At 36.3% G+C, this 25,106-nt stretch overlaps 2 protein-coding genes across 5 annotated transcripts; both read right to left on the reverse strand.

Annotated features, from left to right (window-relative positions):
* Window positions 1–191: 191 nt before the first annotated feature.
* Window positions 192–2,305, reverse strand: LOC136340772 (putative odorant receptor 92a). The gene is made up of 8 exons (XM_066285100.1): window positions 2,132–2,305; window positions 1,888–2,083; window positions 1,735–1,818; window positions 1,520–1,684; window positions 861–999; window positions 605–809; window positions 389–553; window positions 192–330 (listed from the first exon to the last, which is right to left on the reverse strand). Exons 1-8 carry the CDS (start codon window positions 2,303–2,305, stop codon window positions 262–264), a joined length of 1,197 nt encoding a protein of 398 aa, XP_066141197.1. The 3' UTR covers window positions 192–261.
* Window positions 2,306–2,463: 158 nt separating this feature from the next.
* Window positions 2,464–23,208, reverse strand: mAChR-A (muscarinic Acetylcholine Receptor, A-type). 4 transcript variants are annotated; one of them, XM_066284702.1, is made up of 10 exons: window positions 22,834–23,208; window positions 14,056–14,213; window positions 12,873–13,043; window positions 12,364–12,538; window positions 12,173–12,306; window positions 11,975–12,119; window positions 9,754–9,892; window positions 9,498–9,700; window positions 9,090–9,436; window positions 2,464–6,746 (listed from the first exon to the last, which is right to left on the reverse strand). In XM_066284702.1, the coding sequence occupies exons 2-10, from the start codon at window positions 14,150–14,152 to the stop codon at window positions 6,367–6,369; spliced, it is 1,791 nt and encodes a 596-aa protein (XP_066140799.1). In that variant the 5' UTR covers window positions 14,153–14,213; window positions 22,834–23,208; the 3' UTR covers window positions 2,464–6,366. The 4 variants fall into 4 exon arrangements, with proteins under 4 accessions (XP_066140799.1, XP_066140798.1, XP_066140797.1 ...); XM_066284701.1 differs by having other exon boundaries at window positions 9,090–9,448; XM_066284700.1 differs by having other exon boundaries at window positions 9,754–9,907.
* Between the last annotated feature and the right edge of the window lie 1,898 nt (window positions 23,209–25,106).

Consider the following 25,106-nt stretch of genomic DNA (forward strand, 5'->3'; position numbering starts at 1 on the left):
ATATCTTCAAGCTTATCAATACTGATATTAAACATAACATATTAAAGGATGAGCAGAAAATCGATTTAAAGAGAAAATATGGAGATTTATTAGAACAATGTACTGAAAAAAATTAGAGATTAAAGAAAAAATAAAGGAAAAAATTGGCCGCATTCAGTAAAAGTATCATTTGCTCTACAGTTGTACAACTGCTGCTGAACATTTCTTAAACATTGTAAGTTTTCTGCATCTGCTAAATATGCTTTAGGGCATATTTTTTTTTTATGAATCGCATTTATCGCCGATAATCACGAGTAGGAGTGTAAAGCTTGTGTAGGCCCATTTTAAGACCTAAAATTGAAAATTTCCTCTTTTCTAGTTAAATTAAATGTATCACTTACCTACTTACTCTCATAAATCGGAAAAAGGAAATACTCCCAAACAACTTAGTTCTGAACTCCAAGGGCTTTTGGCTGCGGCCTAACGTGAAAACTATAATCGACTTTAGTTTAATTGCAACATCATCATGTTTATATCTCCCGCTATTGTAAATGGATCGGCTCACCTTCATGGACTGAAATAAACCATGGAAGTCAACCCTAAAATACACAAAGCAAGGACCAACCTCCTCCTGAACAATTTGTCCATTGTAACTAATCGAATAGACCAACACGCACCAAACAGACAACAATTCGGCATATTTAATCCTGTCTTGGGTGTCTATATCAGGGTTGATTATCTGGTAGCATATCACCGCCATAAGGGATGAGGTCAGACTTATGTAGACGGTGATTAGGACGTCAAACACTTTAAAAACCCTTTCAACATACCTAAGAATTAACGCATTAGCAATTTTTTAATGCAGTCTTTAGGAAACTTACTTTAAGATTTTTGAATGGTATTCGTTGAGGTGAGTAAATTCCTTTTTTACCAATTCAAGAGGTTGTGGATTGGAGTCAAAAATGTACTCAAACTTGCGGGCACAATATTGCAGTTGAGAGGTTATATGCACAAAGAAGTCTTGAAAATATGCAAAGAAAGTGAGTTATTTATCCCAAGGACTACTTAGAGGAACATCTGTTATATTTTCATAGTACCGATTTTTAAAATTTAAAAATACAAGTCTTCCATTAATAGCATGGAAAACCATTAATGGTTGGGAAACATGTTTCCTCCATGTTTTTGAGAACTGTTAAATAACAGGTACATATGGTTAATTATTGATCTAGGGAGGTAATCACTGCATTGTTGTTTTAATTGTAGTTGCCATGGAAATGAACTTCGTAGGAAACGTTACCGTCGACGTCACGGCTCAAGACGTGTTGACTTTCCATTTTTCGTATTTAATTTAGGAAAGTTTATTGCAATTATATAAAACTTTAGTTAAATCTAGAAGTTAAAATAATCGATTATGTTCCGTGCTTTTGAAATGCCTCTCACTCTCACGTGTTGAAACCTTCAGAACTGCACGTTCAGGTCATAATAATTTACATCACAATCTTGGTGTATATTATTCTTAATTAAAACCTGTGGAACTCACCAATAATAACAACTGTGGCTAAAGAGAAAAACACGGAGACGTGGTAGCCCATTATGATTTCAACAACATAAATACTCCAGAAAACTGTTGGATGGCTGGTACCGAAGGGATACCAATTCCTCACGGGCATCTCGCAAGGGTCGTGCTTCATGTAATAATCGGAACCTTAAGAAACACTTAAAATCCTTTAAGTTCTTACATATCAAGAAATTTACCTCTCTGAACAATGCAGCTTTTAATTGAAAGCAGCTCCCAGATATAAGTCAAAGTCAGGAACCCTGTAACGCAATAGAGTATATCTGAAATAAACACTTTTATTAATTAGTTATTTAAAAATTTCACTTGTGTTTATTAACATTTAGTATAACGTGTAGACTTCTCCTCGGTAGCCTCGATAACTTTGATGGTACTGTATTGGGCAAATTTCTGAAAATTCTCGATGAGCTTCTGAATTTGTTGGTGGTGTCTCAGGAAGCAGTAGTAAGCCATTGCGTAGCCCATTAAATCTCCTAAGCCAACCAGTAGTTCCAACAATACATTGAGACTATCAATATCCATGGAAAACTGCAATTTAAGTCGGGCAATGGGTGTTAGTTGGAAAGTGCAAACTACCTGGTATATCACTCCTGAAAATACAGGGGAACTGCTTATAATAGCGAAGCAAATAATAGAAGTTTTAAGATACAAGTTTTGCTTGGGACTTAAAGCGTCCATGGGCCTGATTAGCAAACATTTCAGTACGAGAATGGGGAATCTTGCTATATGATTTTTTCTTTTAGGCACCATTTTACAGACGATGAGTGTGTTGCACACAAAAGCTCGTGGCGTAATGAAACATGTGGGCTATAATGAAAGATCATCACTGTCGCCAGCCCTTACATGCAAAGTATCAAGTCCTATACTTATCGTTCAAACCTTCCTTATTCTATTATGAATAAAATGTGTTGCAGATGTCTTTTCACCTTTATTACTTCAGTTTTATACAATAATTCAATAATCATTTACATATTAGTTTATTTAATAATACCCGTAATAAGTTTCAGTGATTCTGTGGGAGTCTTAATAAAATTTCCTTTTTAAAATTAATATATAAAACAACATTTTATTTATTAACATCATTTTTACAAACCACTAGTTTACCGTTATACTTTGGTAAAAGTATATTTGTTAAGGGTTTACATTCTGAATGGTTTTGGTGTAGCTAATGTGCGTTAAATGGCTTTGTAAGTATGGTAGGCTTACCTGATCGCTATACAAGATAATAAATATTTATTATTTTAGGAATGATTTTTCTTTATATTTACCTTTATAGTACATTATACCGGGCCGAACGGCCTTCCCTATAGTGAAATCAAAACCTTGGGATATTTCTTTTATAGTTTAATAATACTTGATATTAATTCAGCTGAAAAATATATTGCTCCTTAAAATTAAGTACCATGTATCATAATGTATATAGTGAGCAAGTACACCGCATCTCACTTACTAATTATCTACCAATAAATCATCAAAAGTCCGTTTTAGGTCAAATTTCAATGATCTCATTTACATGATATTTTCTCCGAGAAAGATCTGGTTACTCACAGTGTAAGAAAAGTACAAAATCAATTCGAGAAGCCTCTAAAATTACGTAAGAAATTACGATACACGAGAAGAGCTAGTTACAATACAACATACAAATTATACAAATGAAAATATAAGTAGGGGAAATATGGCACTGGGCACGATAATTTTTAGTAAACACAGTTAAATTCTACTTTGGCTTAAAACCTGAAAACTACTTTCGTGAAAGTGAAATTAATCGTTTTTCTTGTTTTGAACAGAATTGAAAGATTTTTTGTAAACGCTGGAAGACAATTTCTTGAAAAAGCATGATAGAAATTTGCATGGGTTTGTTGGATTGAGGCAGAGTGAAAGCCAAAAAACAAAGTTAAGTTCCTGCGTAGCTTGAAGAGCATAGTAAAAATATCTGAACAGCTTTGGGGCTAATTGAGGAGATTTGCAGCAAAACTCCTATTTTTTGTCGATTAACCTGAATCAAACTGAGCATGAAATAAACAAAAGTTTGTGATAGGTGCTGAAAATCTCATATTTATTCGAGAGGGAAAAGAACTCATAATTAAAATGAGCTTTATTATCGTGGCAAGTCAACGATTACAAAAGTAATGTGGTTTCTACCGATTTACATTTCTTTCCATTACCTAGAAAATTCATATTTTACTCGGTTTACGGCAAATTGCCTATACTGTACAGGGTGTTTCACAACTTAGCGGACAAACTTCAGCTACGTATGTACTGTCACATGGGAAGTCCAATTGACAAAAAAAATAATGGCAGTCTTACAGGTAATGAGATAAACAATGATGAATTTTATTTACTTTCTGCTACAAAAGTTGTTTAAAATTGTTTCCATTGGTTTAATCGCAAGCTTGAGGCCATCGAATCCAATTATGGCGGACTAGTTCGAATGTTTCTGCTGCCTAGTGTTCTCGAAGACGCAAATTATCAGCCACCGTGGTAAACAAATCTCGCAATTCTTCAATATTACGAACTTCGTTACGATAGACCTAATTTTTTAATGTCCCAATAAAAATCAATCTAAGGGATTTAAATCTGGAGACCGCGGAGGCCAAGCTACTGGTCCATCCCGGTCGATCCAACGTATCCCGTACACGTGAGCTAAAAAATTTCAGACGTCTAAACAAAAATGTGGAAGTGCCCCATTGTGTATGAACCACATACGTACTCGGATCGCTAAGGGAGCATCTTCAACACGAATAAGCAAATCGTTACGAAAGAATTGCAGAGATTGAGAACCATTCATCACATATGGTTAAATAAACGGTCTAATTAAACGTTTATCAACAATACAAAGTACACTTTCTTATTTAAATTCCCACAAGTTGACTGTTTTTCAAACAGGTGATAAACAATAATGATACAATGTTAGGCACCTTCGCTTCCTTATCAGTATGGAAAAAACATAAACAATTTTTGCACCTTTTTGTTCATTTTTATGTGAAGTAATAACTACAATACAGTCAAATGGATGAATAAGTCTAATATAATAAATCAATTTATACTATTTTTCATCTCGTTATCTACTTTCATTCGAATTTTTTTTGACAAATGGACTTCGTATCTAGCATTGCATATGTGGATGAAGTTTGCTCGATAAGTTGTGAAACACCCTGTATATGTATAATCGCATGCGCCGTAGGACGTCAAGACGCCACCTATTCTTTTTTGTCTAAATTTATGTTGCAAAGGCTAAAAACTCCATATTTGTCCCAGGACGAAAAACACTGATAGTCAAAGTGAAACTTGTTTTTTGTGGCAACTGACGCGAACTTTCAATACTGCTATAACAATTTTTTTTTATTTTATCAAAAAAAGGTGTGATCCTTCAGAACCGCAGTAATCGGGCCAGAACACATAAACAGGACGTGTTTCAGAAACGTGGTACGGTTCGCGAGGAACCTGTTCGGGGACGACCGGCAAGGCACAATGGATGCCTTAGATTGACTAAATTACAATAGGTCTCAGATCGCAATGGTTCGCTCTGTATTTTCTGTGCGTGTTCTATTTTTCATTCTGCTTAATTCTAATGGAGCATGTTCTATATCTATCCTCAGCCATTTTGGAAGTGATTTAGTAAAAAATTGTTTCGTTTTTTCAGTTAAAAAGATTGTAATTTTCGAACTCCATGTTTTCTTGCAACGATTTGCATGTCGTCTTATAGGTCTGAAACGTGCCTCTTTTCCTACAATTCTAGAATTTAACTTTTTGTTTTAACTATAATGGTGAAAAAAGACAGCGACACATTACGTGCTATATTGGTAAATTTTGTATGTAACAGGAGAAAGTTTGTTCGGAAGGCTCGAATCAACGAACCTCTGCAAGTAGAACCAACAAAAAAAATATGGTACTTTTGCGATTTAGAAAAATTGTCTTTATCGCCGTTTTTCTCCAAAGCTCCTCAATTATTATTATTAGTCAGAGAACTGCTTCAGTGGGTCTAAATTCCTGGAAAATAAAGATCGCTGGCCATTGTCCTAGTTGAGCCAGTCTGGGACAATGGACGCGGAAGAACTAACCATTTCAATCCTTGTTCTTTTGGTCGTAAACTGTCAAACAAAACTAAATCTAACACACAGCCTCTATAAGTATAAATATCTTTGTTCTGTTCATTATTTACTTCTAAGCTTAATCAATAGTACTGCGACCTCTAAAGGACCTAAGGGTTTTGCACATTTCCAATAAGATCCTCAGGAACCATCTCATTTACTGCTTACTGTACAATATTGCTAGGAAAGACAATTTTTTGGCACATTAAACTTGAGCTAACCACCATTCATTCTCCAAAAGCTCCTTAAATTAAATCACTGTAAACCTTGCAAAATCCTTACAGCCTGAAGAGGGCACCGTAATAAGGGCTATATTAAAATATTTCTCAGTCCTTTACGCACAATTTAGAACACTTATTGAGCGTCAGATACGATTACAAATATAAAAAACATCTAGAAAGAGCCAATTATTCGGTAGGGTTTGGAAAATTACTATTGGTTTTAGGTACTTTTGCGGTTTTCATGGGTTGGGTTATGGGGGTGACACTGATCACGTGGTAGGTACACGAGTGGTTTCACGACACTTACGTGGGGATTATTTTTGGTGGATTCAAGGCAAATTTTGAAGAAAAAAATCAACATTTGCCTCGAACTTTTTTTTATCATAGAACCTCGTCACAGAATCTCACTTTTCTAGCTAATATAGCCACAAATCGATTATTACTTTTACAAGAATAACGAAAAGGAAAAATATTCTCTAAAAAGTCACCTAAAAGAAATTCAATTATTATAAAACCCACGATTTACTCCCGTCCGGTTTCGACTGTGCCATTTGCACTGCAAAATTCTCAGATAGGTCCTGCGAAAGCTCGCATTGCACAAGGCGTAGCACATGGGATTTATTGTAGAGTTTATGTAGCATAAGTAGTAGAAAAAGTCCCACACTTTAGGAGAGATCCGGTCACTGGTAAAAGTGACCGGCTTGAGCAGCACCAATATGTTGTACGGCGTCCACGTGATGATGAACGTCAGCAAGATGGCGGACAACGTTTTGGCCGCCTTTTTGTCAGCCTTCTTCTCTTGAGTTTTCTTCTTTTTCTTGCCGTGATTTTTCGTCGCATTTGCCAGCAATGCTTTTCCGGCCAAATGTTTCGGAATACCTGGAAAAATTCAATGTCCACTTTACACAGAACCCAATAATCAAGCTGCAGTTAATCCTGGAACCTTAAGGAGAAATGCCTCTTTCATTCCTCTACTGATATTTTTTAAGTCTTGAATTAAAAGTCATAAATTGGAATGGAACTTGCAATTTTGGGAACAATTAGCCAAAAATAATCGACAAAAAAATTGGGGAAGATGAAAATAGGTTTGGTCCCATGGAAGCACTACTAGTAGTAGTAGCAGAAACATTTACTGGGGAGCTTTTCGACTAGTCTCTTAAGGACCCTTTTCTTTCTCAATTTACCTCTTTTTTAACCGTAGATTTTTCGGCGAAACTTCACTGAATCAAATTAAAAAATATACAATAAAATCTTAGTATTAATATTTATTTATTAAATTTTCCCTTTAGATCCTACTCAATTCTTGATCTTAATCCCGATAATCCATGCAAGATATCCCATTTTGGAACCCTGCTATGACGATTTTGGTAACCATAAAGGGCACAAGTTGGTTAAATTGAAGAAAAATTGCACAATATGGTATTCAATAACATCCCGTTAAAAAATTTGACCAATTCTGATAACTTTCATGTCCGCTTTCAAGTTCTATGCGTGTTCTTCATTTCTGCATTCATTCTGCATCAGAAAAAAGTTAAATTAAAAAATGTGAAAATTTAAGATTGTGTCCATAAGAAACAGCAAAGTTGATGATGGTTGCCGAGAATCGAAACGTCGGATTTCAACATGACATCGCCGGGTTACAGAAGCAGAAAGTTGCATTGACGGAGTAGCAATAATTTTTAATTACCTATAAAATGAAAACTTCTTCCCAAAATGTCAGTTTTTTTCGAGTACTCTGAGACATCAGAATTTTTTTAATTTTAAGACAACACATTCTTGAACTCCATATTGCGCAGCTTTCCCCTAATTTAATTGACCTCGCATCTTTTATAATTACCGAGATCCAGATGGTCAAGCTATAGAAGCAGACACCCTTGTATTTGATTAAGTCAAGATGTGGTCTTGGCCCAGCTGCAAGACTCTTCCATGCAAAATTCGAAACCCTCCATGTGGTTTTCTTTAGTTGTCATTATGTTGGAGCTTTGCGTTATTAATGGTGAACTTGTTTTGCACCAACGATGTTGTTTTTTTTTTTAAACCATTTTGTGAAATATCCAGATTTTTTCCTCACTATTAAACCTTAAGCCATGAAGTTGATCAATTGGATACCCTAGATGCATCGTTGGGGCTCATGGAAATTAATATGAATGACTTTTTAAAAGGCTGGAAAATATAGGAAAGTCACTTCCGTTTGCGTCTGCACCTTTCTATAATATTTCTTAATTTTCTTTTAATTTTCCCATGGAGTACTCTTTTTTTAAGGCTCGGAAATATCTAAATGGTTCAAAGTATAAAGAAAGAAGTTATTGTATTGTATTATGTCCTAGGTTAAGTTATGTCATTAGGTCCTCGGTACTACTAGTGCCTAATAATGAAGAATTTTAAGATGTGACCCTCCAATGTAGTAGAAATTTTAAAACTTTGGTCAAATAACCATTCTTATACAATGACCAGCAGAAAATGAGCGTAATATGGATTTTTTTAAATTTGAATTTGTCAGAAAATTTTATTATTGATAAAAGTTTGTGCATTTCTGAAAACCCAAAATGCAGTTTACAAAATTTGTATATCTCATTTCATATGAGGAAGATTCGAAAATTATGAAAATGGGTTACGAGTAAAGTACTTTTATTTTTAATTTTAGAGAAAGCATGCATGAAGAACAGTTGTTTAGAATTAATCGGTAAGTCCAACAATAAAGTTTCAAATTTCTACTCCATAAAACAAATTTGCGGATTTTTTTATGATTTATTTAGGGGACTGAAAATTATCCATATTATTATTTGTATTTTTTAATCTATTATGAAACAAAACTGGCATATTTTTTTATTTTCTATACAGAGTGAATCATAAAAATATCCGAAAACGTGTTTTATGGAATAGTAACTTAAAACTCCGTTGTTGAGCTCCTTTTTTAATTCTAACCAACTTTTCACAATACATGTTTTCTCTAAAACTCAAAATAAAGATACTTTATTCATGAGCCCTTTTCATAATTTTCGAATCTCCCCCGTATGAAATCAGATATATAAATTTTGCAAACTGCTTTTTAGGTTTGCTGTTATGTGAAAGCTTGTACCAAGGATAAAATTTTCAGATAAATTCAAATAAAAAAAATCCTATCTGGGGCGTACTTTTTGCTGGTCCCTGTATGTATGCACGTCAAAATAATTCATTTTCAGGTTTAAATATGCACTGTGACTTTAATATAAAAAAGCATACCTTTTGCATTTAGCGGTATCCTCACATCCGGCATGGCAGACGGTCTCCTATTTACATGATTGGAGAAGACAGTCGAATTTGAATTTAGCTTATTGGCACTGTTGTAGGTCTGCTCTGTCCCATCCTCCGGAATCATTTTGATCGATGGTTGCTCGGAATGGTGGCTGTCTTTCGTGTCCCCAGGTAACTTAATTACGATAGTATATACACTGTCTGAAGACCCTGATCTGCCCGCCATCCGATTGGCCATAGGAAGAGTTCGCGATTCACGGGGAGTATAACGGGTAGGAGTTATGTTCGCCTGATTGCTGGTTGACCAACCGCCATCACGGGTCGCGTACGGGTCCCTGTAGGGAGATCTAGCACATATCACAGTGAGGCGAGGAGGGAGTTTGGGACTCTACTGACCTAATAACATTGAGCGATGTACACCTCGAAACCGAACTAGGCAGAGGTGTATCCAAAGACATGGGAGTGATGTAGCCTTGACCCTGCTCACTAGGACTTTCATCCTCAGTGTCACTATCGTCTTTCCCGGAATGCCACCACGCGATGCACCAGGCACGCAAACGTCTTGCGCTTCCAGTGAAACCCCTCTCTGCAGGAGTCTTCTGCAGCTCAACAATTAAATTAATTAATACTCAATTTGTTGGTGGTTCCTCACCCCTCGCTTCCTGCGAAAGGGGCCTGCACTGACCGAACCCTGCATGTAAGCAGAGTCTGTCTCTGCAGCTGAAGACTCCGACCTTGGTCTCCTCCAGTCGTCCACGTCAACCGTGGAACAGACGTTGGTCGCTTCGTCGCTGCACACGAATACACTGTATACATGTGATTAGCTAATAAAAGGGTTAGTTTTCACATTTAGAACATCGAACGTCTAAAAGTGCTACCTAGAAAGCTTCTAAATGTGCAAGCTACCGTACAAGAAGTTGGAAAGTGCCCCATTAATACAATTGTCACCTTAAGGGAAGAAATCAGTATTTGTATTAGAGGACCATGATTTGCCCGAAAATTCAATAGACACACGAAATTTCTGCCTTCAAATCGGTAGATTCAATTTGAATACCCTTTTTTTGAATTTTCATCCCCAACGTGATGTAGCAAATCTGCTGGTTATATCGGAGAAGAAATCGCTGAGTGGGAGATCAACTAGTTCGTACCACTAGAGAAAGAAGTCGGTATTTATATTAAAGAAGCAGGATTTCTCCAGAGATTCAATGCATCTAGGAAATGTAATAAATCAATGCCTTAACAAATCAGTAGATTAAATTTGAATATACCACAACTCCTGTTGCTAATTTTGATCTCCAATGGGATGTAGTAAATCTGCTTATTATGATGCAGAGTGACGAGTGAAAATTCAAAAAATAATCTCTGCTTGGATAACTCTGTACAAATATCTTTGAAACAGAACAGAGGTTGTTATCAAGGAGTTGAATCTGGTCCACATGAAGTTTTGTCTCTTCCAGTTAATCAATCTCTGTTCACTTTCCCAAGAATCAGAACGCTTCTTCTAAATCCAAGACCTCTCGGTGAGGTTGTGCAAACAACTGTGTGAAGAACTTAAGCTACTCTGCGAGCTTCTCAACCATAAACCTTTATTAAGGACGATGAAATTACCCCTATGGCGATCCCTTTCCAGGAATGGTTTTAGTTTTCCATCTCTTGAGTCTTTTGCGCGTTTCAAATCGCTACTTGATTTTTATATTATTGGTGTAGCATCATTATGACTTGTATATGAATGTAGGTGCCTTGCTTCATTTTTGACCTGACTCAGTATAATTGAACTCCCTCAAAGTACTGAGAAGTGTTTAGAAACATCTCATATAATTGCAGACGATTATCTATCAATGAGCTGCCTGGCTTTCTCTATAACCAAACAACCAATACAGAGTGTGAATTATCGTCACTCTAGTCCCTTGATTCTTAATTTTTACATCTTTGAATTTATTCAATTGAATATTTCTCATTATACTGATCAAAATTTAAAAACATCCTATATAACCCAAAAACTGCAGACCATTCGCTATGTGATTCCCCTGGCTCTGTCTATTACCAGGTAACCAATATATGCGGAGAGACTTTTGTTTCCTGACATTTTCTATTTCTAATTGATTGGTTTAATGCTTTTTCCATTTCGATTCACTTCAAGAAACCGAAAAGAGTACTTACTAGACGATCAAAGAAATTTGGTGGATGTGACGAACCTTTATAGCTCATTCATTAAAGTTTTTGGAACTGTGCGAATAAATATGGTGCAAATGCTTTTGGCATAAATTTGTTGCTTTTCATGAACTTTGGCCCTTCATATTCAATATTTTTCTATTGTTCTTAAGGTTTATGAACTTCTGAATATCAGCAATTATCCAGAGTTAAAGTAGGTCAGTGATTGTTCCTTACCTTAGGCATAAAACATTTTGATCTCCACACTTCAATAAAAGCAGATTGGGTAGTTGCTGCATTCCCAATTTGCCTGAAACTTTAACTGTCTGGATCTTTCTGCTCCAGGAACTCAAATATAACATAAAGAGCGTCTGGGAAACTAAATTTGGAAATTGTTGGATCATTCGGTGCGATTAAATTTACCAAGAACCACGATGTTTTTCATAAAGCGTCAGCAAGGATTAATTAAAATTTTTTTTCAATGATATGTCGATTATTAGAGGCGACACCATTGTGTCCTTAATGTTTTCTCTTCAGCGTGTTAATAACAAATAGGTGTAAGTGCAGTTTCTAAATGTCAGTGTAACACATGAAAAACGGGCAACTACACCATTCTTCTATCGCCTACACTCTACGAGACATGAACCAACTTGTCGATATCTGACATTTAACATATACAATAGTCTGTTTGAACCTCAGACCTTTCTAATGTCAAGCCTTACCTAGAATTGCTTCTTTTACTATTATCCTTTTTACCCGCCTGCAGGTTAGGCAAGTCTTTCTGTCTTTTTTCTGTTTCTCTCCAGATTCGCCAATATAAAAAAATCATCACTGAAACTGGAACGTAAAAGGCCGCAATCGCCGTACCTGAAACATGACCGTAGCATCACTACCAATTAATTTTTATTTTAGTTTCTCACCAAATGTGATATAATGGTTAGTTTCAATGAACTGAATATAACACTCGTTGTCGGGCACCGTGCGCTGTCCTTCGATATAAGGCCAGCTGTAAATCCACGGAGGCCATAAAAGCAAACTTATACCCCACGCACTCCTGGAAATCAGAAAGTTATCCGGGGCATGGACTTAAGAAGGAGGTCGTATATCTTACCCTATCATAAATGCAGCCTTTTTATTGGTCCTTTTGGCACGATAAGTAAGTGGCCGTGTCACAGAGAAATAACGATCGAAACTAATTATCAGGAGATTTAACACCGAAGCATTGCTAGCGAGGTAGTCCAGAGCCAGCCACGTGTCACAGACTAAAGGGCCTAAGGGCCAATAACCTAGAAAGTGAAAATTGTGAAAGAAAAGAATAAAAAAGTAAAAAACCATGAAAATCAAGATAGTATTCCTAAAGCAATAATTTTATGTCATGCACAAATTTTTTTTGTCAATAAAAATGTATTGTTGAGCTGTTAATGCGACTCAGTAGATATTTAGGTCATATTATGTATTCAGGACAGTGCATAATTAGATGGGGGAAAACAAAATTAAATCTGCTAATGTAGGCCATACGCCCATACGCTGTCTACCGCAGAAAGAATCAATTAATTCCTCGTTAATAGTAACACATCAATTTTTTTTTTCCAAAAGTTGTAAGTGGTGGAGGGAACTTACCTAGTAAAGTATAAATGGTGAAGAGGGGCATTGAAATGAGTCCGACTGCGAAATCAGCGACGGCGAGGGAGAACAGGAAGTAGTTGCTTATTGTTTGAAGTTGCTTGTCGATTTTGAACGAAATCATTACCATAATATTTCCCACCACTGTTACCAGTGACAAAATTGCAGCTAAATAGAGACAAAATTTATTTAATGTGTATGAAATTTATTTAACAACTAATAGGTTAGACCTTTCAGACCGATGAGGGTGGGGAGTTGGCGAACCAAGCATTTTTATTTACAGAGTAAGATTCACTATGCATTGACCGATATCACAATTATGTCAATAGATTTGTGAAAGATACTAATTTTCAATGCTTTTATTATAATGCAAATTGTAATATGTAACTCATGATAGAAAGCATGCTCTTTCGTTTAGTCGAAAAAAGATTAATAAGGAGTGGAGATATTCGTTTTGGAAGCTCAATCATAAGAATCTCGAAAACCATAACAGAGACGAGTTCGGGTAAATTCTGACAGAATTGCGCAATTTGACGCTGAGGAGTACGCTGTGTTACAAAAAAACGTTTAAAAAATTTCGATTAAGGATCCGATTCAATTACTTCCAAAGGCATTCGAAAGTAATTGAAATTTTGGAAAATTCTAAACTGCGTAATTTTGCTCCAATTTAACCGATCTCGTGTCTTTAGTTAACTTACAGTTAGGAAGATCTAAGTGGCTGAGCTCTAGAAACAAACACCCTGTATATTCACTCCTGATCGAACTTTTCGTGTAATTAAACGAAAATGGAAGAACGAGTGGAAAATCGATGGTTGTAATTAACTAAGTGATGTAAAATGTTGCTAAATCCTAGCGCTCATAGCTGACATAAGAAGTAGACAAAGAGGCTTTGTAAGGGAAAAAGGACCTAAGACTATCAGCATGTGGAGGAGAGGGACGGACTTAAGAATATCGGCATGTCGAAACGCATAAATCAGCTTCTTAGAGAAGGCCATACCTACTCTTGCTTTGAGTGGAAATTTGAGTAGTATTAAATCCAAGAAGCTCGAATAAAAATGTTCTTCAGAATATTCATATTATGGTGTCTTATTTTCAGCACGAATCCTGGCTTGTCTTGGTGACATAGGGAGGAGTTATTGGGGAGGAAGTTGACTTAAAGATAATTTGTTCGATATCTTACCTATGGTGCCTAAGAAGACGACTTGAGTGATAGTATACTTTGCCTCGTGGGTAACAAAGGTGTCGACAGAAAAGTTCGTCGGTGACGAGGTGTTCATGTTGTCACGAGGACCCTATGGCTGGATGTCGCCGCATGTCGCCTGCTCGCCCTCGCTGAAGCTGGAAAACCATTAAAAACTTGTGGATTTATGTACAGAATAGTTGGCTAAAGCTCTAATGAGTACACACAAACGATACCAATCCCGTATGTAATGAAATGATTTACAGTTGATTTGTTATTAATGACGGTACGAGCTGACGAGTTGTGCAGCCGGGCTTTTTCATCAGGAAATTTGCAGAGCAAATATTAACTGCAACGTCCATTAAGTTTTATCAGCCTTTTTTAAGCTTTTATGATAGCATAAAAGGTGTTAAAACAAAAATGCTTTCCAATTCAAAATCACCGGTACGCAAACGACCCAAATGGCAGGGAACATGAAGAGGCTCCTGCGAATCGCCTGGAGCCTCAGAAAAAAGTATGAATGCACATGTGCATTTAAAGCTGCAAGGACCGCTTATCTCAAATTAGTTATGACTTCTTTCAACCGGCATATCCTTGGGCAAAATCAACAGTTTTGCCCTCTCGTAATTTAAAATTCACCTGATTTCACATTAAACGACCTTCAAAGTTGATTAGTTCCGGCAGCAATGAAATTTTAGGTCTAATCGATAACACTAACGTTCATCTCTGCCACCCGTAAATGGAAAATGCTCTTCATCTGGTAAAATGTGCCACACTGTCATCAAAATCTAATAAGTATTATTAATTCCAAGTTTAATTGATTATGATTAATTTTGAGAATGTTATACACCCAATTTGAGCTTTATCTATTAGTAAAAATAGGTATTAGCATACAGAGTGAGCCAGTTTATATTTACAGGACTGAGGTATTTGAGACAAACTCTCACTTTACGGCATGTACAGGCTATCTGGAGCTCAACAATTTCGATAACTATAGAAGATACCATCGGTTAAATTAGGGCAAAATAGCACAATTTGAAATTCAAAAATCTGTCGTTTTAAAATTCCGATGACTCTCGGAGGTATTTGAAAAAAAAAATTTGTAGAAAAAACCTTTTTATTTTTTCCTCAACTTATTTGGCGATTTAATTCAAAATTATTCACATTTTATCATAGAAACTTTTCCTCTTTCACAACGGGGAAGTGCGATATTTGAAACCCAACGTTTCAATTTTTAGCAGCCAACATCAACTTTACTTTTAACTATGAGCGCCATCTTTAATTTTCGCATTTTTGAAGTCGCAGTTAATTCTGTTATTTCCAAACAAGTTAAGATTTAGTCCTCAAATAGCGCAGCTATACTCCAATGTAACCGACTTCGCATCTTTTTGCGAATACCGAAATCCCCACAATTCAGCAGCGGAAACGGATGCCCTGTATATTTTCGTGGTTTAATCACAGTTTACATGCTGTATAAAAGAGCTAAAAAGGCAGAGAGACTCGCACCATTCAGCTTGAACGAGTAATGTTCAACTTGAGCGGGCTTAAACGGATCAATGGATAGTCATTGAAGCCAATGCATATTGAGGTCACCAACCCACCCCATAAATCGTAAATTTGCCTCTGAACTACATTTGGAGACGTCTTATTATTTCACGAATATGAGTCAGTGGAAATAGGTGATTTCCTGATTCAATTAAAGGCCGGTTTATTTTTCCCTGCCGCTTAAGCCGAAATGGAAACAGAAAGAGGAGAAAATTCCATTTATTCTCGTTTCCTTAATTTTCGAATAATCTCTTTTCTTCATTTCAGTATTTCCTAATAAGATTATTAGTCGTTTCAAATATCTTGGTAGGATCCGTCCTTGATTCTATTCCTGCATATATTTGCGCACGCATGTCCAACAATTGGACAATTACACGAGGTGAGTATGCGAGCAGAAGTGTGGCCTTTACAGTTTTCAATTTGAATTTTATTTAATTGCCTTTGAAAACGTTTTCATCAAATGTTCACTAAAACATTTTTATGTTAGATAACACTTCACTTGAGTTCACGTTAATGACGCCATTAACCCTGACCAATATCACATAGGACAAATTCGCTGTCGTTCTTATGATTGATGAAAACCAAAGTCGCATGCATTATGTCTGGGCTTTTACTAAGATTTAGGTAGTCATCCGATATTAAGACGACAGCAAATTGACATTAACGATTTCATCCACTCGAGTGAGCATGGTAAAAATAAAATTCTGATAATTCTCTTAAAGGAACCATTTTTGGCTTATTTCACATATTTGTGTGTCCTTATACAGGGTGTCTTTAAATGACGCGAGGTCAGTTGGAATGGCGCAAAATTGCACAAATCGGAGTTCGAGAATATGTCGTTTCAAAATTTGGAAAATTCCGATGGCTCAGGGTTGGTCGGGAAAAACTGAATTTTTGGAAAAAAGTATTTAATTTTTCTTCGAGTCATTTTTACGAGGTGACTAAAAATTATCGACCTCATGATCACAATTTCTTCTCTTCTACAGCGACGCGACGTCATATCTGAAATCCTACGTTTAGATTTTCAGAAACCATCATCAACTTTACTGCAATTTAACCCACCTCGCATCTTTGCTAGTTACCGAACTGCTTGCCGATGCGGTCCATCTCCAGAAACGGACACCCTGTATATATTCACTCGTGTTTAAATTTCCTGCCATTAAACGAAAGTTCACGTGGTGATTCTAGTTTATTGAGTAATGTAAAATGTCAAATTCTTCCTCCGGTAAAGATTTCATTGGCGGAATAGTGGGTTCTTGGAAATATTATATTTAAAATGTTCTTAGAAAATTACGTTGGGTGTTTTTTAGCTTGCGATGCGCCGATGCTACCTTCATAGACCGTTCTGCCATTAATCCACTTCCCAAAATACAAAATTGGAACCCTGATTGCTAAATGCCTAACGGATAAATTCACCCCGTGAGCCAGTCACAATAAACCGCTTTGTGATGAATATTTAGTTTTATTATTTTTTATTATATATATATTTTTTGTAGATTTATGTATAGCTTTTGTATTTATTAAATTAATTAAAAAATGAAATTATTTAATTTTTTTTTCTACTCTACGTCTAGTGGTCTTGTCATTCTAGTATTAAACGCTCCGTTGTATGTACGTCTTTTAGCCCCGAGAAAGACCAAATACCATATGGTCGAAACATTCGTTTTTTTTTTATATTTTTATAAAAAGGAGCTTCGCTGCTTATCCCGAAGGCGCTAATTGATATACTGAACCCTTCCTGAGATGTGAACCAATCTATTTCAATGCAACTAATAACTGTGTAAGTTACTAGATTTCCAGTCGACAGCTCAGACCTAATTTCGAGCATATCTTCGAAATCATTCGGCGTATTATTGAATTCGAAATTGTGTAACTTTGCCTCTACTCAGTCGTCCTCGTAACTTTCATATTTACCGAGATCCCCATGGCTGGCTCCTAGAACGAAGACCCTGTATATCAATGCTGCATCTCATTCTAGGTTAAGCTTATTTATTTGCCCGGCACTATCGATTACCTTCTCGTCCGAATCACTTCAATCTGCGAAACAAGACTTTGTTATCAATGGCCAAGAAACTTTTATGTTTCCATGTACGAACTTTTGAGTTACTTTGTTATGGAACACGGAACTCCGAAATTGTTCCGCTTTGAAAGGTATCTCCGTCAGCGGAGAAAATTAAGAATAAAGTTAACTTTGTTTAGAGGAATTCCACACTAACAAGTCGAGGCTTTCAATTGGGGAATCGTTTGATGGATTGGCCGAATAATCATATTAAAATCTATACGCCACGAGCTACCCCCAATCGAAAATGGCGTCTCCTGAAACTAATTTATAACTTATATAGTCGGGCTAATTCACGAACATAACTTTACCAATTAAAATGCATGCATTCTAATTATCGAACATAAATTGTGGTGCATGCTACATACTGATGGTTTACATGGAAAATTGTTTTTACATTCATTCTCTATTGCACAATCTTGCAAATAAGCCCTTCGTATAGCGGCAATTCAAACCTGGAAACGTCAGCTGAAGATGTAGAGAGCTATTATCCCAAAGGGATAATAGCGCCAATAATCCCTTCGGGATAACTGAGCAGCAGAAGAAATATTCAGACTCAAATCTTTGACTCCTATTACGTATCTCGTAGAAATAGGTAAAGTTTCCTTTAATGCCTTTTGTTCAATAGCGGTCAAGAAATATTTAAGTCTCTTGATAAATTGTTATCTGGAACTTTGCTCAGTTTACATCTTATCCAGTACCGATTTGAACCTCTACATATCACTTATTTGGGGATATTAGGGATTTTGGGGAACTGCAACAACTGAATTGTGAACTAAATATAAAGAAAATAGAAAATGTGAAGTCTGGCATTGTGAGCTTATTAAGGCTACAAAGATCCAGAAGAAAGATAAATGAAATTCTCAAGACGCTTTAAATCGAAGTTCCTTTTTCACTCATGGCAGCATTCATTCATGTTACAAAAAAATAACATTTTTTCAAATTTCTCCTTTGGTCTCTGTGATATTCATTTCTTTCGTGCTTTCGATATTTTGTTTTCCAATTCTGGCCAAAGCTCTGTGGGTGCCCCAAAACTTCTGCATTCTCTTGTTTTCAATTGTATAAAACTCTCATTGATCTCCTGCATAACCAGAATATATTTTTCACTTCTCCGCGTTTTTGGATTATGTGACTGCTAATCCAATTATTGTTTATTTTTGAACGCCAATCATATCATTTTAATGGACAATTACCCCTGATTGTATGATATATGTCGGAAACAAATGCGTTGTATGCACGTCCCGTATGGCTTACATCCCCTCAAACGCTGGACACTTCTTCAAACGATCATTCTTCAATTTCAATATATCTAAATTAAACTTGGATATGTTACGTTATAGTTTACGGCAGCTAATCGTGCACCCCTCACTGCACTCTCTCCCAAAAATATGAATAATAACCATATGATAGCCAAGATTGGGCTGTTTAGCAATTATAGAACTATTGCTGTTATGTTGAAAACTTGTAACGAAATAATCTATTTTAGTGGCGGTCACCCTGCCAGCGGCAGTTGCACTCTCGTCAGGTCCAAACTTTTCTTTTCTAGCCAAAATCCTCACCATAGGTCCAGCAGAAAATTTCCATGTGTTCATCCAATATCATGTCCACATTAAGATATCCAAAAAAATGCCCCCCATTGATGTAGAACGCCGTTTAAAGCACTAACTGCAACAAACTTGCAAAATTTTTCTTGTGATATATTGATGATCACCCATGCTTACGTTTCCTCCAACCAAAGTTTGTAACCAGCTTTTGGGCATCAATGATCTGTCAAACAACCTACATCTGGGTTTTCTTGCGCTAGAAAAAGTCCCTTTCAAGTTACTTTATGAGGGAAACTTTGTATATTAACTAAGACAATTGAAGTACGGTATGAACGAGTTTCATGACTGCCTCGAGGACCTTCTCTTCCTGGATGAAAAAACTTAAGTTTCTTCACAGCAGCCCCCTCCGGGAAGGTTGCTTCGTCATAAAGATTATTCATTAGGTTTATGTCCGTACCCACCTTGAAGGATCCACTCGAAGTATTTTAATGAAGAGGCAGTTCATAAAATTGCTCTATGACAAACTTATGGGTTGGAAATTTGTCGATGAGAAAATTTTCAATTTCTTTTGGCTCGGTTCAGGCTAGTCTAGGTTAGAGAGGTCAAAGTAATTTTTTTCACGTGAATTCATTTTAGCGGCTGAAAAAACATATTCAGATCCGAATCCACTCGCTATTGCCGGGAACGCCGTCTAAATTCTTGTGAGTCGATGATTATTCCACCATCAGCAGGAACACCGGCTAGATTCTTGTGAGCAGGAGATTATTTCAGTATCAGTAGAAACACATCCTAGGTCCTTGTGAGCTGGCCAATTACCTTCAGTGCCGAGGTCAACATAGGTATCATTTTGCTCCGAATTGGTGCCCTGCTTTGTCGACGGTACAAATAAATTGCCATTTCCACGTTTGCCTTCGCTCCGTGGGTGATTTATACCATTTGAATAGAATTTAAAGGGTTTGTCGTTTTTAATGTCTCTACAAGGCCCTGCTAGTTATGGATAGAACGCTCTTGCTTTCTGATGAACTTTTTAAGCGCTCTAGTTCGTTGTTGACTTCTAATTCACCTAAATTAACCTTAGACTTGATACCATGTCGTCACCATTCATAAGAACTGCCACACTTACCCCTGTTTTCCAGGTTTTAAGATGTTTTGTGGCATATTTACATGCAGTCAGATCGCCAGCATGTTTTTTTCACCAATCATACTAATTATGATAGACAACGATAGTGCGAGCATTTAATAATGCTCGCAGTGATAATGTGGGTGTGATAACGTAACAATAATAGAGTAAAACTAATTTATTCTAGCCTGCGATAATGCGGCGGTTTTATGCGTTAATTATGGTTATTATCTTCATCAGAGAAAAAAATGATTTGTTCGTATGATAAAATCGTAAAAGTTTAGAAATGTCTAACTTTTGAACATTCTCTTTTGCACCCATGAGATTTTACTCTTTTTTCATGACAAATAGTCGTTGGTGATGGTTTGATTTTCGAAAAACTGATATTTTTAAGGATCACCCAGATTTTAGAATGGAAAGAGAATGTAAGGTAAAAAAGAATTTCTCATAAAAATGGGGATTGTTGGTTGTTACAGAAAAATTCAAATTCAAATTCACCAACAGAATGTGACGTTGTGATTTTGGCATCGTACTTATTTTTCGGAAAGGATAATCTGGATCCGATTCACCGCTACCATACGATTTAGGACGAACAGAATTGGCGGGCAATCATCGGGGTTCCATTTGATTGGTTGAAAATTTGCTGAAAAGAATCAATCTGGTCCAGGGCCTCGTTTTCTAAAAGAATCTGTGTTAGAAATATTTATGTCTACTGATTTTCGATTCTAAATCCCTTAAGTTGCGCTAATAAATTTTTCACTGGAGGACATTATACTTGTCCATGCAATGCGCATATATTTTCTTATAGAAGACTTTAAGAATTTTTAAATACTTTTTTAATCTACGAATATTTTCAGTTACCACAACAAATTTGACACATATTATTGTTGTCCATTCGCAGAAAAATAAATAATTAACTATCCTTAAAAAACGTGAACAAAAACATGAACTAAATGCAAAATTGTAAAGCTAATTTTACAGAAAAAGTTAACTTCTTTTAGGTAATTTAATCAGTTACCTAGTAATTGCGTATTTCATATCATCCGTGATAGCGATGTTCTGAGGTATGACAAAGATGCTGTGAATTGTGAGCTCACCAAACTTACAGCATTATTGTACTTTTGTAATTGCTGGTTTCGAAACTATGACGAAAAAGCGAGAAAACTGCAATTCACTATGGATACTTGCAAATTTGCTCATGAAAATTGAAGCGCAAAAAAAAACATTGTCACTATCGTTTTTTTTATCTTTAGTTTAACAAGGAAAAATTAATAAGCTTTCAGAAATTTACATCATCAGGCTATTCAAATCATTCAAAAAATCCGCAGAGTGATCACATTGTAGAGTAATACAGCGTTTTACCATACCAAACTTTTTGTGGTACATTATTGATCGTGACTTGGAGGAAACTTCTGGTTTCTTGAGTTTTTTTTCGTATAGAAGATCATTTTTGGACTGTTTCTACAAATAAGACTAAAATACAATTTTTAACCTAATTAGCCAAAATTCGTCGAATAGAATTAATAGAATAATTTCAAGCGTTGCCGCGTTTTACTAGAAAGAAATGCAATAGCCAGGCAGATATTTAAATATTCAGAATAAAAGTTTTAAATTTCAGAAATGAATTGGCAGTGTGTACCACAAAAAAGATTGAAGATTGTAAAAGAGGAGCAGATCGAAGGAAAATGATTACCTCTTAGATTCTGATTTGGACAGTTTAATTATGCAGGTCTCTGCAACACTCAAAAGTTGACTTAAATATCTCAAAAACTGCAGTAGTTATAAACGAGAAACAAAAAGAATTTTGAAAGTTTAGCATGTTTCATTTCAACATTTTTAATAATTTATTAAAGTGTAATACGTATTTCAATAATTGTGCGGTAAAATGATGGATGAGAAATGAACCTTGCAAAAATATTTGAATTTCTAGAGGCCTCAAGTTTTACTCATCAAAACCTTAGTGAGGATGTTGATGTTTTACCATTGAATTTTTCCATAACTTATTAACGCATTACACACATTTTAATAATTGTGCGGCACATTAATGAATGAGAAATGGTCCCTGCAAAAAATACGTGAGTGGGCTTTTTGAACTTTACACTAGATCGTTATTATGTACCCAAAAGGTTAATGCATGCAATTTCCCCTTTTCATACTTTTGTCCCGGATCGTCATCCATTCAAATCCCGGAAAACTAAGCCACGAATTAAATTATTGCATTAAAAACTTATATTGATTAAGACGCCAAACGGCGGTCATTTCCAATCCCTTTAAGGAATCCGGTGATGTAATCCGACGTTCCTCTTTGGACCGAGGGTTTACCAATCGGGCAGCAAAAGCGCTAATCGGATTGCTGAACAATTATGCGGTGTGGGTTAACGAAGTTAAACAATAACATGTGAATCGCGAAATGTTCCCGGGCAGCAACCCTCCCTGGACCAGGCGCTGCCTAATCTGCTTGCACGAGGCGCAACCCCCAAAAACGGTGCAAAACGAGGCTCGAAACTTACCTGCTGGCTCACATTTTGTGTCCGGGACATAGTTCCGACATGATCAAAAACGAACACACATCACATCACTGAGTGTCTGTAGCTGAATTGCTGTGCAACGTTGCTGCCAGGATGCAGCTCGGTCCATAGGCGTGGACTGGCTGGGCGCCTACTATGATGCGGGTCGCTCGTCGTCGCCCCCCACCCCCTTTCGTCCTCCCGGAATCTGGATACACATCCAGAGTGGGAACTGGCAGATCGGGCGTTCTCGCTTCCCTGGGAGGCTGCGCCGAACGGGCGCATTGGGGTTGAAACGGCCCTATCGAGATTTTCGGGAATACAAACTTTGCGTAGCGGGTGGTTAGGAACTCTTTCAGAAAGTGCACCTTTTTGGACATATGGATGCTTCAAGTGATTCATGTGTTTCCGTAAAATATGTTTGAAATAAATTTGTATGGGAATTTAGCGGCTTTTTATAAAGAAAAGGTGACAGAAAGGCGGAGTGCGAACAAAGATATGCTAGAAAAGATGTTAGTATAAATTAAATACTTCACTGTGACACGTTTTTACTCCTACTGAGGAAAAATTGCAGGGAAAAAACCGGAACTTATAGACATATTATATCTACTCCTGGTGCAATAACTACACCAAACTGCCCCGTCGAGATTTTCGGGAATACAAAATTTGCGTGGGTAGCGAATAGTTAGGAACTCTTTTAGAAAGTGCATCTTCCTGAAAGTAAGGACGCTTCAAATGATTCATGCGTTTCTGCAAAATCTGGATAAAATAAATTTATATGAAAATAGGATGTTTCCATGAGGAAGGACTAAAAAAAATTTCTGAAATGAAGAAGATAGGATATCTTTAAGAACACGCCTAAAGACATGTTTTTTTTATGAATTCAATGCATCATTATGCCTTTTTCCCTCATTCAGGGTAGAAATCACCAAAATAAATAACATCAACTATAGGCATATGATAATCCGTTCCTTTTTTTCCAGATATATCCAGATCGTCATGATTATTGCAATTCGGAATTTAATTTGAATATTTTGAAAATTTCTAATTGGGACGATTATGTGAGACTGGACCGGGTAATCTCGAAATTAATGAGTTGTGAGCAAATGGATTCGGCTTACCACAAAAATTCAGGAACAAGCTTATTCAGGTCGATTGGGATAACTTAGAGCCTGTTGGGTTTGGATATCAAATTGATCCGATTAGTAGATGATGGTTTGCATATCGAACCTAGATGCACAGGAAGTGACACAAGTAAAATTAAAATGCGTCAGAGAGAATAAGGTGAAACACGTCTTACAGAAATACTAATCACAAAAACAGACAGTAATTTCGGAGAATTCACAGTCAAACCGGTTCAGATTAATGGTTTCTTAAAAACTTCCGTTCTAAGCAGGTTATTTTGAGTTACTGAAAATTTATCTTGACCAGATCGTTTTTCTTCAGTAATATATTTGTAATTGCACTGCAATGGTGCCTAACCCCATTTAGAAGGCAATACTCAGAGTGGGTGCATTATTATAATGCAGCTTGCATCATTTTTTGCGCTGAAACTTTCAAAACACTTAAAAGAGCACCGAAACCTTATCCCATATTGTCCCGTCGAAAACTGAAAAGCCCTTCTACAAGATCTCTCGACCTTTTCGTCTACTGCGAACTCTCCACAAGGAGAGCACTTCTGAAAGAACGCAACAGGTTTTACTTGCTGTACTGCCTATAACTGTCGAATTCAACTCGAGATTTTTTAATGTTTAGGGATAAATGAAAAATATTAATTAAAAATTTCTAAATGGATTTATCCCACGAATTTATACTACCTGCTGAAAGCGTTCATACATTAATTAATAACACATTCTATAAAATTTAATAAACTCCATAATGACTAAATACGCACTCATTTGCAGAGGATCTATTGCCAATTTAAACACAATAACACAGAAATTTATTTGCCCAAATTGATTGAACTACCCATATAATAAACATTATGCGACATATTAACAGCATTTGATTTTTTTTAAGTAGTTCACAAGCGTAAAAAAGTTGGTATCATAATTTGAAGAAATATGTTAAAAATTTGTTGTGGAATTCATAAATTGGTAGATTGTGAAACATCTCTCTTCAGTATCAAGCACAGTACTAGCGTTAACCAAATTTAACCCTGAAAACTGGAAAAGGGGCCCATCAAGTATGCTCGATCTTCACTCCTTTACCCACCATACTTTGAAAAGGTATGATACACACCTGTTTGTGCGATTCATAAAGTAATAGTATATCAA

This window comes from Euwallacea fornicatus, chromosome 8, assembly GCF_040115645.1.
Source record: "Euwallacea fornicatus isolate EFF26 chromosome 8, ASM4011564v1, whole genome shotgun sequence".
Classification (NCBI taxonomy): domain Eukaryota; kingdom Metazoa; phylum Arthropoda; class Insecta; order Coleoptera; family Curculionidae; genus Euwallacea; species Euwallacea fornicatus.

What these genes read in the sequence shown, in the direction of transcription:
- mAChR-A (XM_066284699.1), bottom strand. Translation starts at nt 14,152, where the DNA reads ATGAACACCTCGTCACCGACGAACTTTTCTGTCGACACCTTTGTTACC. An exon ending in AAGGCTGCATTTATGATAGG is followed by an intron (nt 12,307 to 12,363) that starts GTAAGATATACG and finishes TCTGATTTCCAG; the next exon opens with GAGTGCGTGGGGTATAAGTT. An exon ending in TAACCATTATATCACATTTG is followed by an intron (nt 12,120 to 12,172) that starts GTGAGAAACTAA and finishes GTCATGTTTCAG; the next exon opens with GTACGGCGATTGCGGCCTTT.
- LOC136340772 (XM_066285100.1), bottom strand. Translation starts at nt 2,305, where the DNA reads ATGGTGCCTAAAAGAAAAAATCATATAGCAAGATTCCCCATTCTCGTA. An exon ending in AAGCTGCATTGTTCAGAGAG is followed by an intron (nt 1,685 to 1,734) that starts GTAAATTTCTTG and finishes GTGTTTCTTAAG; the next exon opens with GTTCCGATTATTACATGAAG. An exon ending in AGCCACAGTTGTTATTATTG is followed by an intron (nt 1,000 to 1,519) that starts GTGAGTTCCACA and finishes CATATTTTCAAG; the next exon opens with ACTTCTTTGTGCATATAACC.